At 33.5% G+C, this 19,987-nt stretch overlaps 1 protein-coding gene across 1 annotated transcript; it reads left to right on the top strand.

Annotated features, from left to right (window-relative positions):
• The first annotated feature begins 14,771 nt into the window (after positions 1 to 14,771).
• On the top strand, positions 14,772 to 18,786 carry LOC128680849 (zinc finger protein 737-like). The gene has a single exon (XM_053764300.2). It carries the CDS (start codon positions 15,806 to 15,808, stop codon positions 16,997 to 16,999), a length of 1,194 nt encoding a protein of 397 aa, XP_053620275.1. The 5' UTR covers positions 14,772 to 15,805; the 3' UTR covers positions 17,000 to 18,786.
• The last annotated feature ends 1,201 nt before the right edge of the window (positions 18,787 to 19,987 follow it).

Genomic DNA, 19,987 nt, shown 5'->3' on the forward strand with positions numbered 1-19,987 from the left:
CGAACTCCGCCGCGGGTTATCATTAGTGTTTAATAAATATAAATCAATTTAATTACCCTATTTTATAAATAAGTAAAGTACAATGGTACAATGTTTAACCTTAAATGTTTAACCTAAAAAAATCCATAAACGATTCTAATAGTTTTGAGAACAGATTAAATATCTCCAATTTAATCTCCGAACTTCAAGACGCATAACTTCATATACGCATTAGCTGTGATATAACATTTTATAATGAGGAAGCGCAGTGTGAGTACTATATAGTACCCGATCGTCGAGTAGGCATTAAAAGTGGGCCTTCTGCAATTGTTATTGATCTATGGCCATTGATTGCATACTCTTGGGAAAGCTCTGATTGTTTGACATAAACCCCAGTTTGATTTGTTTACTGATTTCCCGATAGTGAAGTTTAACAGTTGAATTTTGTTGAGACGACAACTCATTCATTTAACTAGATGGGAAATGTTGTTAATTTCTTCAAATGTGTTTTTTTTTTGTAAAGTGAATAATGTCTCGAAGGATTTCGCTGTTCGTTCTGTCTCTGAAAATTCGCAGGCAGTCATAATTACTGTGGAAAGAAAGCTCGAGCTTCCGGTCGCGACGCAACTTTCCTATTACCCGTCGTTATAGGTGAGCCGCGGAACGCCGTATGACGCTATGCTACGCGGCTCGCTTATGAATCATTATCGCACTTCTTCTACTAATGTACGTAATGTTGATGCTGAGGGTAATTCTATTGACTTTTCTTATCTGTGTTTAATCAACTGTGTGCGGTGATTTGTCAACTTTTGTATAAGCAAGGGAAAATAAAAAATAGTCTAATGCTAATATTACTGATATTGCACAAGTTTGCCACATATTGGTACGTTTCAAATATTGATAATTAATACGTCATAATTAAACACCATAATTTTTATATGGCGTATTGGCTGTTTTGCATAATCGACTTTTATAAACCCGTACCGTATAAGCGACGCACTATTGCATTTTACTATTTAGGTATATGAGTTGAAATCATTGAATGCATCGAGCTGCGCCCTTCTGTCTTGCCGCTTTTTTCGTTTACCTAGGAAAGATTTCTGTCTAGTTAATGTTTTCCAGTTTTACAGTAATAACTTTATATTGTTCTAATTAATGTTTGTTTGTGCTTAAAGTGGATTAGCAACATGAAATTTTATTGAAATTGTTGTCAAATCTAAAGCTACGTTGTTAAAACGTCTATCTTTAAAATTTGAAGATTCCGATCTAATTTTATGAACGGCCACCTGTTTGTCGTCGAAATGCTATCGTAGCTTATTAGCGTAGCGTTTTATATCCCTTATTCGCCTCGTACAGCAGCCACGGGAGTGATCCTATTCAAAAGCGGGAAATACACGACTCATAATACGTGTGTAGGTTGACAACAAAACAATGTAACCAAGAATGCGAATACTACTTTAATATACAGATTAAAGTATCATCTACCTCAAAGTAATTTATCTGTCAGACTTAATTTATTTGTATCTCAATGTAACCGTGACGAGGTAGCGACAGCCTTTGACAAATTGGGTACTCCTGAGAAAACTAGGTCGACTGTTATTCTAGAATTTCTAGGACGTAATATAATCTCGTAATATAATGAAGGCGAAAGTTTGTGTATTATTTCTTGACGCTTCAATGATGCCTAATCATGTCTTTGATAAAATTTGAGAGATTGTAATGACAGCGCAGTCGCCGCGGTCGAAACGCTCTGAGAACGTGTGTGTGTTTCCAGTTCTCAAAGCGTTTGTTATATTTTATAAAATTTTAACAAGACAAGAATTAGTTTTAATATCTGTTAATATTAGTTGTTTTAATATTCATCTTAATGATTAATCTGTACTGTGGTGGTATCAATTTTATGAATGAACAATTTTGGAAGCGATTCCTTTCTCAAAAATTGACGGATCGTAATGACAGCGCGGCCGCAGAGGTCCAAACGATCTGCGAAACACTCAATACAAGTTCGGGGAAATTATTAATTAACGTTATAATAAAAATAAAACGTTTGTTTTCATGCGTTGTTCATATTGATTATGTATTAGTAGAGCATTCGACAAACATAGTCGAATTACAAACCTTATCCTCATTTTTAAATATTAATTGTGGTCACACTAATAACTACCAGAGTTAAACTTGTCTCAGAAACTTCGACTATAACTTTGTTTGTTTGTAATCGACCTACATAGATTTCGGGATAAGTTCGTTGAGTATTTGCAGATCTTGAAGTGAGATCACACCGAACTTGAATCTTTGATAATCTTCGTGTATTTATCGAATTCGTGTGCAGAAATTGAAATTGAATAACAGATACCAATGGTGAAGACAATGCTGTATGCAATAGATGATATCTCTCTCCCTCTCTTATTTGAGCGTTTTCCCAGTTCCTGCCTCATACGTACATAACGGTGCGACCACATATTTGTTCTCTTCGTAATCTGTCGGTTAACGATAGACGTTCTATCAGCGCAGGAGTTCGTCTGTAATGTCATGGAAATAATGCAGCAGTTCCTGAACACCACACCTCCAGCACTATCAACTCTTCAGCCTAACGGTCGTCATATCGAACTGCTGCACTGCACCCAAGTTCAATTTGACCCTTTAAAAAGTATAAATGGTACATTTAAAATTCGAACAAGAAAAGAAAAAAAAATACACTTTTTGATTAGGATTACAAAATATGAAAAAAAAAAATTAAAAAACAACTCCACACATTTCCCTGTCCTCGTTTGCTCCTACGAAGTTGTTAGCACGTTGTGATCAACTGCAGCGCCGGTTTTGTCTCACTACAATATCGCCGTCTCCTTCTAACACATGAGTGCGTCTCATTTACTCGGAATATAGGGATTTTAATTCAATTTCTCGGCATTTCCCGTTCATATAAATTTTGAGAAGGTTCGTTGTTGGTAACATAATTTCTATTTTGAACATCAAAAGGTTAAAGAAACAAAGTTGAAACATTTTTCATACAAAAATAAAGAGTTTAATTAACTAATTTGTTACAATAACAAGGAATAAATTATAACGATGTTCGTAAATTACCTACTTTAATGAATAGACCAATCTATTGTATCGGCTTTTATTCTGCTGCTTTTTTAACATATAACTTAGATTATGAGACAATAAACTACATGTTTGATTGACATAAGATTGATGGTTTGATCATGGAATTAGTAGGTACTCCGTTTGATAACTTAAAATACCGTAGACCAATGAGAAGGAAATGTTGAAAACCAGCCCTGTCATCCGACGATTAACGGAAACAGCGACCGGTGAAATTCTTGTACAATTTTTTTATCGTAATTATAGGAGGATAGGAGTATTGGAACAACCCCTAAATGCAAAGAACATTTCTATTTACGATGTGAAATGAAGTAATATAGGGAATTTGCTTATAATTATTTTGAAAATGCCTATAGTGTTACGCAAAAGGAAGGAACTATTAGTATCTGAGATACAGGTTCGGCCTAGTTTAGATACTAGTGCGTTGGACTATAATAATATACTGGATCAGTTTATATCGTACGTAAAGTTCCCCTACTTATTGTAAAACTCCCGTACTTGTTGTTATTTGGCACGTGAAAACCAGATTGTAATGTGCAACCCTAAATACCCAATTTAGTTTTTGACCAACAAGACTTCTATTATCTATGGAAAATACAAGAATTTGAGCGCCATCCTGTGGAATTTCATTATAAGATATGAACCGAAGACCGTGCCTATACTGAGATTAAATTCTGCGCTCTTAGTTAGGGTCTTGGGATCACGACTTTATTATTTTGCATCCTGAAGGTCGTAGAACCCATCGAGCAACAGTTGTGTGGATCAAAGGAAATCTATACAATAAATTATAAATTCTTAATCTATAAATACATTCACAAATACAATCTTTCTTTCTTTTTTCTATACAATAAAACTGTAAGTGGACTATGTCTGTGCATAGCCAAAGAAAAAATGAATATACATATATAACTAGCTTTAACCCGCGGCTTCGCCCTCCAAAATTTCCCGCGGGTACAGTTATTTTGCCGGAATGAAAGGTACCCTATGTCCAAGTGTTAAGAATTTCAAAAAGATTAGTTGAGTAGAAAGAGCGTGAAGAGGTAACAAACAAACTTACTTTGGCATTTATAATGTTAGAAGTTAGGATAGGATTACGATGATGATTTGCTACGTATGTTTCACACATACATGCATTATTATATGTAATTTCAAATGTGCTTTCAAAGCAGGAGGTAAAATTCGTATCGCGTGTATTCTATTTCGTTCATTTTAATGTACATTTGAACATTCATAAACGTATCCATTTAGGTGCCCTAATGGATTACGTTTATGAACAATATTTAACCAGCGTATTTAATGAAAACCATTGATTATTCGCTAACTTATGAAAAAATCTCCAGATTTTTCCCTTGATTTTTCCCTTTTATAATCTGAGCAGGAGGAGAAGCATCTGGCACATTCTAAGTGTGTTGTTTTTCACTCCTAGAGCATGGAAGGTTAACTCTGTTTTATTATGGATTTTTAAAAAAATAGAGAGAAATAATTGTGAAATTGTAATAAGAATGTTGTTTACTATACATTATTTAATTATATCGCATTTATATCGTATTATACAATAACATTTACTTAAGAATTTTGTTCTTAGTAAATGTACATTCGTCTTGCTACCGCCGTCGCCACATTGAAGATATGTCTGTAAATTACAAAGGTTATTAAAGTTATTTAATTACACATAATTGTAATTAAAATTTATTTTTCTTGTTAAAATAAAATCGTCAACTAAAACGTCAAACGTGAAAGTACCTGACTAATAAACATTATAATTTATAATTCATAAATTTTATTCAATCGCAGTTTTATTATTGGAAAAATGTAGAAATATATTGATTTCATTTTCTGCTTTAATAAATGAATAAGTAAAGACCGTTATGCAAACGAGAACTAACCTAGAACACCAGTGAAATTGAGTTACGAGTATTATGAATTAAATCTCTCTTTTTCTCATCTCCACATGTTGATTACAATGAAATTTTGGATGTTATTTTATAACTGGCCGCTTGCCTGACGTCCCCGCTTTCCCTGGGAATGATATTGTTGCCCAGCCTAGGCTATGAGTCCCTCACGAATCCACGTGTCCGAGCATATGGAGCGGTCTTATTCTAGGGTGGAAACACAGACCGTGAACTATCACGGTCTGTGTTTCCGCACCACATACTAATGTGGATCAAATTAATTAGATGCAATGGAAACATGACAGGTTCCAGAGACGATGACGCAAATTTAATGAGTTCTCTGGTAAAATAAAAGTTTGCATGGAAATAAAACATTACGAATCTTTTATTTCCATATCTTTTATATTTATAAATATAATAATTGTAAATATTCGTATGCCTCGATAGAAGGTAATGTGACTGGGCTGTATGACTGACTGTATCAATTGTTATCTGTATACCCACACTACACTACACGCAAATAAATTAATTGAATAGCTTTTCTGCTAAATGGTTAAATATAAACAAATTATACATGATATTCATTATATTAATATACGTCTACAGCCATAGCATTAAGTATTATGTAATCTGTGTAACATAGCATAAAGAATCTTGGATGTTATTCATAAAATAAAACTTTCACTTCTGGAAAGAGATAGCATAAAAGTAAAAAATAATAATAATAATAATAAAAAACATAAAAAGTCACAGACTTGTAAATAAATAAAAATAAGAATGGAAAGAACGATTCGTCTAAAAGTTAAAAGTAACTTTTATCTACACATTATATAGAACAAAATTCTAGATAAGACTATAAGCATAACACGTACTCTTATGAGGGTAGTTGGTAAACAGAATATAATATGGAGATATCGTAGCGTACGAGTCTGATATCAGAAACACATGGTACCTACGCGCATTGTGGCAAATTACTTTAAAACTGCATACTTGTGCCACAGTGAAGCTAGGAAAAGAATGATATCTCCAAAAATCTAAATTTTCGAGGAGGTTAATATACTTTTATGTTACGGGATACCTACCTAGCCGTAGAATTTCCGCTGTAAATTAAATCATAGAAATCAATAAAAAAATAAAGAAATCGATAAAAATATGATGGTGCTGGCGCTTGTGCGCTGGGAGCGCTCTTATGGCTTTGTTTACTAGTCAAACTTGAAGTGTGAACGTGAACTTGAACAAGTTTGAAAACAATTGATTCTATTGCTATAAAAAAGTATATTTTCACATGGTCATTCTGTCAAGATTAACTTGGCAAATTTATTCCAATTTTATACTTTTATTACAACAGAAATCAAAGTCAAAGCATTTTATTCTTAAATTAGATTAAATTTTGGAATAAATAAGTGTACAATATAAAAGCTACTTTAACTATCTTAATATTATGTCCTAACAAAAATTGTACTTATTGATGTTTTGCTCATGTAAATATAAAGTAATACAACCAAATGCTTCCACACTAATACGATTTTCTCGGCAATAATGCGTAAAATGTTAATTTTTGGTAATAAATATGAAGGTGACCTTCTGATTTTATGAATATACGAAGCCACCTTATACAGTTCAAAATGCGGAAGTAACAAACGACGCAATTTTCCTAACTTCTTCAGAAGTGCTCATAATATCTTCAGATTTTAAGCGAAATACGCGCTTTATTTTCAGTAAATCTTCTTATCTTTATGGTTACGTACTCATGTAGTCGGCGGCCCAAATGTGTTTTCATATAAAAATAAAAATTATATGTTTATGACCGGTTCAATTAAATTATAAAAATAATCATCTACTTTAAAGCTATACCAGAGAATATATATATACGAATTTAACTGAAAAAAAAACTTCCCCGGACTTACATCACGCAGGTGAATTGATTCAACTCTTTTCGTCTCATTCAAGTCAGCATTGCAGACTTTTTTTTAGGTAAACTAATGAAATATGTTCATCTACGTGGTATGAATATAATTTGGAAAAACAAATTCAATGAATACATATAGAAATGATGTTGGAAAAAACGTAAATAAATTTAATATAGTATAATATAAATATAATAGGACAAATCACACAGATTGAGCTAGCCCCAAAGTAAGTTCGAGACTTGTGTTATGGGATACTAACTCAACGATACTTTATTTTGTAACAAATATATATATAGATAAACATCCAAGACCCGGGCCAATGAGAAAAAGATCATTTTCCATCATGACCCGACCGGGAATCGAACCCGGGACTTCTCGGTTCAGAGGCAAGCACTTTACCACTGCGGTCCTGCAGTCTTGGTACCTATGTTTCTACATATAAAACACGTGAAGCTTAAATATATATAAATTTTAATACTTCTATAAAAAAGTACAAGACAATAATACAATAACAATACACTTTTAGGTTGGAAGAACCTTACACTTCTCTTCTGGGAGGGTCAAATCAAAACAGTCAATTCCTTGAATCAATACGCTGGCCTTTGTAGAAAATTACTAACTATTTAAACGTAAATCAATTGATACCATCATCAATTTTGTTGATAACATCATAATTTGGGGGTTCAGTATCCTTTGTTAATTAATATACAAGTAAATCCAGCCGAATGGAGTTATACAATGAACCCTTTTAAAATGTGACACACCGACTCCACGTTTATTTGTGAAAATTGTGTATTAGAATTTTCAACTGAGCATTTGGGGATTTTTTTGCAATTGACCTCAATCTAGGGATATCATACTGATTTTTGATTTGGTGATATAATTGGAGAGCGAAGAGTGACTTAACAGCAACATAGCAAAATAAAATTACTTATTTGACGACCTTCAATGTATTAGGCGCCCTAATGGTCATCATGAACAGGTCAGGTCAAGGTTGAAAACGATCTTTTTCAGAATGCCCCGAGTCTTAAATATTGTATAATGATATAAAATATAGTATCGTTGAGTTAGTATACCAAAATACAAGTCCCGAACTTTATTTGGGGCTAACTCAATCTGTGTGATTTGTCCATGTAAATTCATTTATTCTAGCAGACATTGTGTCAGACTGGCGTTCCCTGTAAGTGTTTCGAGCGACGGAGGACTCACCACGACAAAATAATCCCGTTTAATATAGTTCGGGTATGTACACGTTTTAGTGAGGTGTTCCTTTTAGCGTAACATTTGTAGTGGCACCGATTCGAATCGCAACCTTTTGGTGCACCAGTTAAACTTTTGATTTTGAGATATGATTCCAGGTTAATAGTTTATTTTAAAATTACAATTCAGTTTAACAATTCGTGCTAAGGTACCTCTACTCGATGTACCTACTAGAAATAGGGTCTATAAGTTTTGAGGAATTTTGATCTTTAGAATTTATTACAATTCTTGTTAATAGTCGAATCGGCGTACATAAACGCATACATACTGGCATGCGTACTGGTCGAATACCGTTTGAGTAGCCGTCTCCGACCAGAAGAACTTTGTTAGAAATAAAAAAAAATAAAAAAAATTTTAAGAACAAAACTTCATTAAAGTTCTATTTTTACAAACTACGTTAATTAATTAGGTTAGCTCTCCAAAATTAAACTCCCGTAGGTAAGTTAGGAATATAAATCAGGTTGTCGTGTAAGTTATTAAACAGGGTCGCTCTAGGGCGGGATTTACAACTTTACTGGTTCATCATAACTTAGGTTGCACTAGTAGGTCCATTTTGTTCCGTCGCTTCTTCATTTGCGCTTTGGCGGTGGTAAATTTAATTTAAAGTTTTCTTGACGTCAGTTTGCTAGCTATAAAATATGACAATTTTACAGCAGACAGATTTCAGCCGGCCCTGGGCTCCGACTCTCAACGGCTGAGGAAGAAACTGGGATAATGCTCAGTTGAGTGCTATGAATAAAACTAGTTTTTACCATATTGACTTGTCTGGAGATCGAACCCGGGACCTCCAGTGTAGGTAGTCCGGCATGATAGCCGATAAATAATGGGAGTTGAGCGTATTATTGAAATACAAAAAAATAAGTTCAAGTTAGTTCAACTTATTTCCTTGTTCAGAAGGTGTCCTTACTAGTAAAACAAGTTTAAGTTAGCTTCGTTTGAACGAGGTTTGTTTCAAATTCAGACAGCCATTCCTGAGATAATGAAATGGGTTTGCATCTTGTGATAAAACAATGTAACGTTATTTTATAGTTGAGCAGTTATTCAAGTAATATCATCTGAAAATTACTTAAAGTTAAATAATGTTTCTCAAAACTAAACTAGTGGTATTTTGGAACGATCACTACTGAGAAAAAAACGCCGAAATAAACCCTATATTATACGCAACGGGCTTACCATTATGTTTTTTTTATTTTTATTTATTTATATTGACATCCAGCGTTGTTGTTTTTCCTCTTCTTCCTTCTCTTTATCCTATTCTTCATGGCTAAAGGTCGTGGCCATTTATATTATGTAAATAAAACACACAATACCTAACTGTTTGCTGCGTCATGTGAAAACAATTGAATATGGAATGCATCATGATTTATATATTTACACATGGGCAGTGCAGTAGGCATCACGATTTATACATTTTGGCAAGTGCAGTATATAATATACCAACCTAGACAAATAAATTAATTAAACAGATAAAATCAATACATATAATAAAATTGAAGAATGGTCAAATTTGTACACTGGATATTTTTTTTTAATTCTTCATGGAATGTACTTAGTTACTGATATAGATGCAAAATTTTTCTGTCTGTCTGTCTGAACGAGCATCACTCGAAATCTACTGGACCGATTTGCTTGATATGTAGATTTGGTATGTAGGTACCTTATATACCGGGCTAATTAATATCTTAGATACATTTCATACCGATAAATGGTCAGGTGGCGTAGGATAATTGAAAAACTAATAATGAATCAAAAATACCTCGGAATCCCGGGTTAACATCTTATAGACATTTCATCCTGGATAATGAGGAGGGTCCTGTAGGAAAATAAAAAACAATCCACGGAGCCGATTTACTTTAAAAACTGTTAATATGAAAGTTCTACACCGTTGAAGTTAGTGACTTGAAAATTTGGATTTCAGTTGTTTACAAAAAATTAATGAATAGGTACATGTTTCAGATTTTTCTGATAATTAAACCTCAACCTTCAAAAGGGGGAGTGAAAGATTGTTTCGGGACCTAATACAATTTTCAAGATAATAAAGATATTGATGATATACATGATTTAAAAATTCTTACTGACACTTACTTTTTGTAGTAAATAACAGCAAGTAAATACAAAAAATGTTTAATTTACGTTTGTGGTTAATAAAAAACCGGGACGTAAAAACGTCATGGAAAATAGGACGGCGCGCGTTGCAGAAAACGGGACGGGACACATTTCGAAAAACAAGATGGCACAATATGTAGGAAACGGTACGGCCCATCTACATTTCATTGCTATGAAATGTAGATATGCCGTACCTTCCTCCGTATAATTAGATTAGACAAATTTGCGGGACGAGACACGCAGCGGGAAACAGGAAATTGAACTAAAGATGAGAAAAAATGCGAATTAAATCACATATGTTTACCAGTCTTACAGAGTACCCGATAAAAAATTACTGAGATTTTGCTATGCAATTCACGCGGGCGAAGCCGCAGTAATAAAATAAATTTAAAAATATTTTTTTACAAAAATGTCTTTTTTTAAACAAGTTTTTGTTGTCATGTCCGCGCATTAAACCGCACTGGAGCTGTTCCGTGCTTATCATTACAAAATGCATTGTCATCCAAACTAAACCTTTATTATCCTTTATATCAAAATTTCAGCTCATTCGGTTGAAGATATCTGCTTCAAACTTGAGTTGCTAGACTTCACCCGAGACACCCGGGACATAGCTTTTTTAATTTACTTATGTTATTACCAGAAATAAAATGATTTATTATTATTATTATAGCGACATACATATATCTATATTGCAAGTTAAATAAAAGCTTGTACAAAATACAATATATTGGGTCGGAAGTATGTTAACCTTCATAGTTTCTATACGTGCAGAAAATACCCGCGTTTCAGAACTTCCCCTAATGAAACACTAATAACTTTGCTTGGAGCAAACAGTGCTGCATGTTTCATGATAGCTCCAAGTTTGTACCATTAAGTACTCGTTACCTACATTAATAAATTATCGCACTTGTGTTTAATAATGGTTGTACTATTTCTCCTCAAACACGTTAGAACAGAAGAATAAAATAACTTGATTTCTCAGATAAAAGGCGCATCACAAAAACGAAATAAAACATAAACAGACAACATCACAATTACTCCGATACAAAGTAACAGTACAGTACACAGAAATATTATCGTGGGTCAATTTGTGCTGTGCAAGTATCCAAGAAAACTAATCCTCTCAGTATTTGCTGACATACTCTCAAATTGTGATATAATATTATAAAGAACAAAGATTTGTATTTTTGTTTGTAATTAATAAACTCAAAAACTATCTGGGCGATTTCGACGAAAAATGGCACAGAGATAGGCGAAGTAGCCTATGTGGCTACTTTTTATTATGGCTTTACCCGTGCGAAGCCGGGCTGAACGGCTAGTTGTGAGTATTCTGGGGCCTTAGCCAGACGGAAGGTACTATAGAAGGTGGAGTAAAACCTGTAGCCGAGTGATACCATAGAAATGGTAAACGGGGCGTAGGACATTCGGCAGCTAGATGGGTAAAGAATCTCCTTTACCCAATTATTAACTATATATTATTATCTGGGTGGATAAGAATTAAAAATTAACTTTATGGAACGAATTTGCGATGCAGATCACTTTAGGTCTTGTCCTCAGGACTCATATGGTTGGCGTAGACGGAAGGAGTTCTATACCCAACGGTGGGACACGGAAGGCTACAGATAATGATTTTGACGACCTTGGTGGTGCATTGGTTCTTGCCACTGAACCGAGAGGTCGCGGGTTCGATCCCCGGTCGGGTCATAATGGAAAATGATCTTATTCTGATTGGCCCGGGTCTTGGATGTTTATCTATATATGTATTTGTTATAAAATATAGTATCGTTGAGTTAGTATCCTATAACATAAGCCTCGAACTTACTTTGGGACTATCTCAATCTGTGTGACTTGTCCTTATATTTATATTATATAATTTATATTTATATTTAAAAAAAGATTATGGGCTACTCATGCGAACGTATTTTATTTCATCAATTTTCTCCAATTTTCAGCTCACCTAAGTACACAATGGACGTACATTCGCGTAGCGTCTGAATTCGCCGATATTGTATAGGATCCATAAGATTTTGCTATTCGGGATCCGTGCCCGCTAAACATGTTCCAAGAAGCGGCACGTGATTTGCTTCGCCAAAATATTCGGGATGATTCGGGGTCAATCGGCTTACGTCGTTTATTAACTTCGTGGCTCTTTGTTGGAGACTCAGAAAGTATATCAGTATATGTTCTAACTAGCTGTTATCGGCAGTTCTGCTGTTTGATCTCGGGTAATTAATTATACTTAGATACTTATTTCAAATTTCATCAAAATTGGCCCAGCGGTTTAGTCGTGTAACCGTGACTAACAGAAAGAATTAATTTCGCATTTATTATTTATATAGAAATTATATAACTATATACTTACTATTAAGTTGGTTACTATTAAGTATATAACTATATACTTACCTCAATAATTGTCATATGATTCAAAAATGATTGTTCATTGCTACATATAAAGTATAGGAGATAATATTATGCGACAATTCATCCAGCCATATAACAATAGAGGACCAGGTCAGGATATCCAATTATGAACTGGGTAATACCCAGTATCCGGGTTTATCCAGTTTATGGGACGTATCGATATTAATTATAATTATATGTATGTTAATAAGGATATAATTATTTTTGTCTTAACGGAGATATTGAAAACTAAACGCGGAATCTTTGGTTGGTAAGTTTTTTTATATAGGTACTACTGAACAAGTGAACAGGCATGCAGCCCACCTGATGGGAAGTGGTCACTGCAGTCTATGGACGCCTGCAATACCAAGTGAGACTTGGTTCTAGAATAGGACCACTCTCAGTTACGTATTGAGGTAGATGACGCGTTTGCGTCCAACTGTATTGGAACCAAGTGGCAATTTTTTGATACCTACTATAACGTCATCAGATTGTTTAGTGACGGCAACTCCCTGTGTGCGCGGAACCGATTTAAAGTACCAGTAACAGTTTTTAAAGTTAACTACATACATAGTATATAACTATATTTGTACACCATTCTATGGTAAAATATTTTAAGATTTTTTTGTATAAATTTCAACGTGTTTTTGCAAAAAATATATCTTTTATCTTTATAACACAATTTGACACTACCTAATCATATATTCGTATAATTTCCGATATTTTTCGCAAAGTATATACGCTTGGGCATCTATTTCGATACATGTCTGTGACCACTTCAAACCCTTCTATGGATGTCGTACGAGGCGACTAAAGGATAAAAAGCCATGACAGCTGATAGTCAACAGAATTCCCAAAATCTTCTTGTCAACTCGGAATGACTATTCCGACTGTGTTCGACCAGTAGGTATGTGGCCACGCTGATCGCTCTGTACAATAAAATCACTTCCTTATCTTAAAAAAAAATACGTGGACTCTACGCTTCAGGACTACGCAGCCCACTATGCAACAGGAAACACGTGATGATGAGCAATCGAGAATGTTAGTTGCATGATGTTTAGTCTAGTGTGGTAATAAATCTGTGGTTTAGTTTCATACAGCCTATCGTATCACATAGACAAAAGATAGCATACAATACAACAAAGAGGGTCAAGTTAAGAGAGGATCATTGACATAGTAGCCAGCACAATAAATTGAAAGCTGAAGCGGAATCGATTAACGTCTACTGGGTGTTTCTCAGAGCGTTTCGACCGATGCGGCCATTCTGTCATTACAATTTCACAAATTTTAACAAAGTTATATTTTTTTTTCTATCCGACTTTAAAATAATTAATCTATAATGTGATAATGTGAACATTACGATTGATTGATTTTGGAAATGATTCCTTCCTCAAGAAAATTGACGGATCGTAATGACAGCGCGGCCGCAGCGGTCGAAACGCTGCTCTTAGAACCGTTACGAGAACCTTACGAACGATTCTGCGCTATCGATGGGAGTTTAGTGCTTACAAACCTATGCTTACTTTATTATAAGTAGGTACTTTGATTGAAGATAGTATTATAGACAATTACACTCAACGGACTAAGCACTAGGTAAGCCTGTATCGCGGGTCCTATGGACACACTCACAGGAGGGTGAATTTCACAAGCGTTTCAACGTGGCGTGTAACGTTTCAATATTGTCCGACATTTTTTTAAATAAAGAATCGTTTTTTTAAAATTAAATTGTTATAAAATGTACATTATACCCGTACTTTACTTATTTATATAATAGGATAATTACATTGATTACTGTGTATGGTACACAACATTTAATAAACACTAAAATTAAACACAAATATTTGTGAGCTGAACTAATTTTATATAAAGGGACGACTGGCCCTATTATATAACGAACCTGTAAAAATAAAATAAACAATAAATAAACCTATTTATTGCAATTCCAACAAAAAATATATCTATTACTTAGATTTTGTCACTGGATACAAAACTTCGTACTTATTGATATTTTTTTTGAGAATGCATTTATAAATTTTATTGTATACACCCGATTAAAAATGTATGTAAATAGAGGTAGATGTATAATTCATTTTTATATTGCGTATTTTTTTTTTCCGAGCAAGAACCTATTTCAATATTTTTTATTAGGTAGATAGATAAATTTGGAAAATGTAGACAATTTTATATTACAAGTTGCTAAGTTAACCATAAAAATTTACAGCTGTTTCTACCTATAGCGAGGGGTTAGAAGGAAAAAAAGGAAAACTACCTACATTTCAGTAGGTACGCGGATGCTGGCAATTAATTTAAAAATAATTAAAAAAATATATTAAATTGAGACATAAGAAGTAAATCAAAGTAGGCAAAAGTGTTCAAAATGAAATGAAATCTATGTTATATAAATTAATAATCAAGTCTCTAGGCTGCCGAAATGACATCAAAAGTGACTTACGGAACTCCGAACGAGCGAAGTTTTCTAATCGGGGTCGGGGTTCCGTAATAAAATGTTTGAAATGTTTAGAAATCTCAATCTTTCATTAAAGTTTTGGGCGTTTTAGCTCTTAAAAAGTGTTACGACTTTTCCGCCACATTTACCTAGATTAGATTATATAGGGACAGTAAATGAAATGTCTCTCTCTCTTTTTAGTCTACTTACTTACTTAATTGTTTGTTGCGCCTCTGCGTCAAGCCTCTCTTTCGTCTTCTGAGTATTCTTCCAGTTTCTTCCCCAGCCATAGAAACGGAACGTCAGAGTCCAGTATGCCCGTAAGCTGAAACTTTGCAGCAACTGAAAGTTTTGTGTTTTCTGAAATTAAATATATTTTACTTATTTGTGAACGAGAGAACGAGTGAACAAATAAACAAGTGATCGAGTGAACAATTAAACAAGTCAATAAGATTTTGTTCGTCCTTTAGCTTGTGACCGCCCAATCTGCCAATTCGTATTTGTATGGAAATCTTCTCCTGTGGTCATTATGTACCTTTTTTGTTAAACTATGCTTTTGGTTAGACTTATCTTAATCTAGGTACCCATATAGTTTTCTTGGTAGATCCTTGTAACATGGTTCTAATATAATACTACTAATTCCATGCCTTGGAACAAAGCGATGAAAAAAACATACCAAACGTCATTCAAACGTCAATAATGACATTGACATGACCGTGATACTTCTCGTTCTCAGTGTTTGCTTTGCACCGCTAGTCTGTATTTTGTACAAAAATCTGCTATTCAACATGGAAAATTATCCTAAAATGTACAAAAATATTTGCAGACTATGTTTAAGCAGTGAGAACAGTGATAAGTTTGTGTCTCTCATTGAAAATGACGGTTTAAGTTGTTATGGGGAATCAGTGTTGAGATTTGCTCACATTTCAATAGAAAAGGGCGACAATTTACCTAAAAATATGTGCCAAAAGTGTTTGTTTTTACTGAAATGTGCCATCTATTTTAAGTTTAGATGTGAGAAAAGTGAAATAATGTTAGATGAATGGAGCAGCAAGCATATAAAAAATAACCGTAGAAAGACCAATTTGGCCAAGGTAAATAATCAATCTAAATTATTCGCTTCCGATAGTTTTCCCAACTTTGAAAAATCACGAACAGACAAACAACAATCTTATAATGAAACCGCAAATTCCACTGATTCAAGTTTGTCAGATGAAGGCACAAACCCTAATGTACATAAAAAAAGTGATGTATTAAAAATATTAAAAAGAAATCTAAGAGTTTCAAGAAATAAGTTCCGGAAAAACAAAAAGTTCCCCAAGGGACATAAATATGAGTGTGAAATTTGCAAGAAAGTTTTATCAAATCCTGTTACATATAGTCATCATATGGAGTACCATTCTGGATGTAAATTTATATGCGAGCACTGCGGCAAAGGATTTCCAGTATTACCTCGATTGCAAATACACCAGATTGCAGTTCATAAAATTAATATTAATCCATACTTATCATGTCAATTTTGTTCATTTCTTGCTCCAACAAAAATAAAATTAACTGAACATGAACGGCTTCATACAGGAGAACGACCATTTACATGTGACAAGTGCGGCCTTACATTCCGTCGACAAGCTATATGGAAGAAACATTTGGTACACCACACTGAAAAGTCAGTGCAGTGTTTGCATTGTCCCCGAAAGTTTTTTACTATGACAGAGATGAAAACCCATTCAAATAATGTACATGAAAGACGGTATATGTATTCTTGTTATAAGTGTAACACAACTTATGCCAAGAACAGCTCTGTAAGAAGACATTTGACAGATGTGCATGGAATACCAAGAGAAATGCAGGGCAAAATTGTTAGAATAAATAGCGGGAAACCTAATGATGCAGTTGAACCATAGATTATTTAATTTCCCTTTTACTTACTACTGAATTAATAAACTCTTTTCTCTTTTTAAGACTTTACAAGTGTATTGAAGTGAAGATATGTCATTGCTGTTTAAAAATTTAATTCAAATAAAGTTATTAATTAATATTAGTGAAGTTTACAAAATTGACTATATAGAACTCGACACAGCTTGATGTAGACTAATTGGTTGCACTTAAGAGAAGAAAGAAGACTAGAAAGTCATATTATGTTATTTTCTCACTCATTGCATAGAATAATTTGTTTGAATACTTGTGAAAAATTTGTAAAAAAAAATTGAAAAGGTACTATGTACAGGATTTGGTGAATAGCATGTAATGAAAATGTATATAGTATATATACATTTTCATTACAAGCTGATATATTCAGCATGTAATGAAAATGTATATATACTCTGATATATTCCTTAGTTGATTCGTTGTTGAGAGTAACTTAAAAATATTTTTAACAATATTAAACATTAAAAATATTTTAGTCATTATTTAATTACTCTCACATACTTAATTTCTATTAATATGAGGAGTAAAATTAACTGGCTGACATTGTGGCTGGCATGAAATGCAAAAGGAGCTCACTCCTACCCTATAATTATTGCAAACATTTTAAAATATAGCTTTTTAAGAATTGTCATTTAGACTTTTTAACACATTGTAAAACCATGTTGATTATTTGACATGGCATAGATAAATTAAAAAATAAAGTTTATTTGTGTATTGATTTCGATGTGAATAATTTTTAATAGGAATATGTATATTATAGTGTATTAATGACCACAACCCTCAGCCATGAGGAATAAGAATGTAAATAAGTTCATCTTTATCTATGGGATTTACATTTAGCCTTCAAAAACTGTCATTTATGATTGAAATTTAGTTTGATTGTTTTTTAATAGATCCTTGTAGACCTTATTTTATTAATTCGGTGAGATTGATTCCTTTTAGAATTGGTACATAAAAATAGTTTTCCTTTAAATAAATAATATGTCATACTCTGTAAAAATATTAAGTCTATGTTATTTTGTTTAGATATGTAACAAATACAATAAAACATATGTTTTTCATGTAATAAAAAGTTTCATTTAGCCCACTGCAGACTCTGGGCTCAATGCCATATGGCTGTGGAAGAACCAAGATACAGTCATTTTTATATTTTATTTATTAAAGAAACCAACAGCGTTTACAAAAGAATACAATTCCAATTCTTATTCAATAATAAGGCCAATAAAAGGTTTCTCTCACTATACAATAATATAGTCGATTGATATAGGTGAAGAAATGACTATGTAATGACATGAGTGATAAATATATAACTAGCAGAATGTGGAAAATGTTTTAGAAAACAAAAGAAGTCAGAGGGAAGTTAAATAGGAAAGTATACCTACCAGTTATGAAAATGATTGTTATATTCGCAACTGCAAGCTCTGTCTGTGTCAGTGATATTGTTTGCGCACAGTACTTAATGATATGGTGTCACAATAATGTGATACTATATCATTAATATAAGCATGCATTACAGCACTACTTTGTTTTCATCTACATTTTGAGGGTGATGATGATGACATTGCGTTTTGGATCAATCGAAAAGACGAGTTCAGTTGTTTGTGTATTTTTTCCCGCTTTCCCTCAACGATCAACATTGATATGTCTCGTGATAAATCAAGACAATCCCATTATCACATTAGTAAATAGATTACACGTTATTTAATGGACCAACTGTGAAATAGATCGAATATTTACTTTGAATAAATAAAAAAAATACAGATTTTCATTAGCATCACTGTTTTTGTAATAATAGTAATCGCTTCTTATCGGATGTGTGGTTCCTGCTCGATAGGACCATTCCATATCAAATAGGAGGCGACTAAGGGACATAGCGAAGACAACTGATAGGCAAGGCAACAATAGCATTCCAATTGCAATCCAGTTAAAGATATTAGTGCAATTGGGGGAGCAGAACTTTAAATGTTAGAAAAACTATTTTAAGAATCTTCAGTAGGTAGTCTCCGGGTCCACGCTTCCTAGTCGTGTATCTCATAAACTTAATTCCGACAACTTTTATTTTTAAAACCTATTACTCCGAAACCCAAATTTTCTCCGACAAAACATTAATTTTTTTATTGAGTAAATTAGTGTCATAGTAGGTAGGTACTTATTCAAAAAATTTTTGGTAAGTAATCTTCGATATGACTTCACTAGGAAATTATGCTACCTACCACACATAATATTTCTTTGATAGCAATGCTGGTCCGTCATTACATATTATGCTGGTATGTATAGGTACCAGGTATGGTACCAGGAACACGCTCAAATTACATGAATGAGAGGCAGTCAAGAGCCCCCGAATTATTTTACAAATGTTTTCTATTTTTTTTTGTTCGTCTATGCTCACTCCCAACATTACTGTGAAGAGTTTTGCGGTCGCGGCTGCTCTCAAATTCTAATGTGATGTTTCTCGGGGGCTTTTAGTTTCGCCCGTGTAAATAATGTGGGGAAACGTGTCTATTTTATAGAAATAAATGGTGAATTGCACTGTTTTCATGTAGAAAATCTTTTTTAATACAAGCCAATATGCTCTTTTTATTAATTATTCGTTCTACTTGACGATAGGAGTTAGGACTTGAATACGACAACAAACATAAATATGCGATAAGCTTAGTGTATGAGCCGTTTAGTTTCTTCCTATAAAAAAACCTATGGAGAGAAAAGACATTGTGCCTACTCCAAATGATGGAAAATAGTAAAGGAGATGATGAGGAGAGGATAAATGATTTCTCTCTCCTAATAGCGTATTCTAAGGTCTTACTTACCATCATCTCTTAACGCGATCCACTTAGCGACCCAAACTGATCTGCATCGCAAATTCGTACCATCAATTTAATATTTAACATGAATGCGATTTTGAAGGTTTTGGTTCCTAAATTGAACTGAGTTGCATTGGAATCGTGGTAAGCCTTCCGATCAGA

This window comes from Plodia interpunctella, chromosome 25, assembly GCF_027563975.2.
Source record: "Plodia interpunctella isolate USDA-ARS_2022_Savannah chromosome 25, ilPloInte3.2, whole genome shotgun sequence".
NCBI lineage: Eukaryota > Metazoa > Arthropoda > Insecta > Lepidoptera > Pyralidae > Plodia > Plodia interpunctella.

Bases quoted from the DNA above. Each gene is read 5' to 3' on its own strand.
- LOC128680849 (XM_053764300.2), top strand. From the start codon at position 15,806: ATGACCGTGATACTTCTCGTTCTCAGTGTTTGCTTTGCACCGCTAGTC.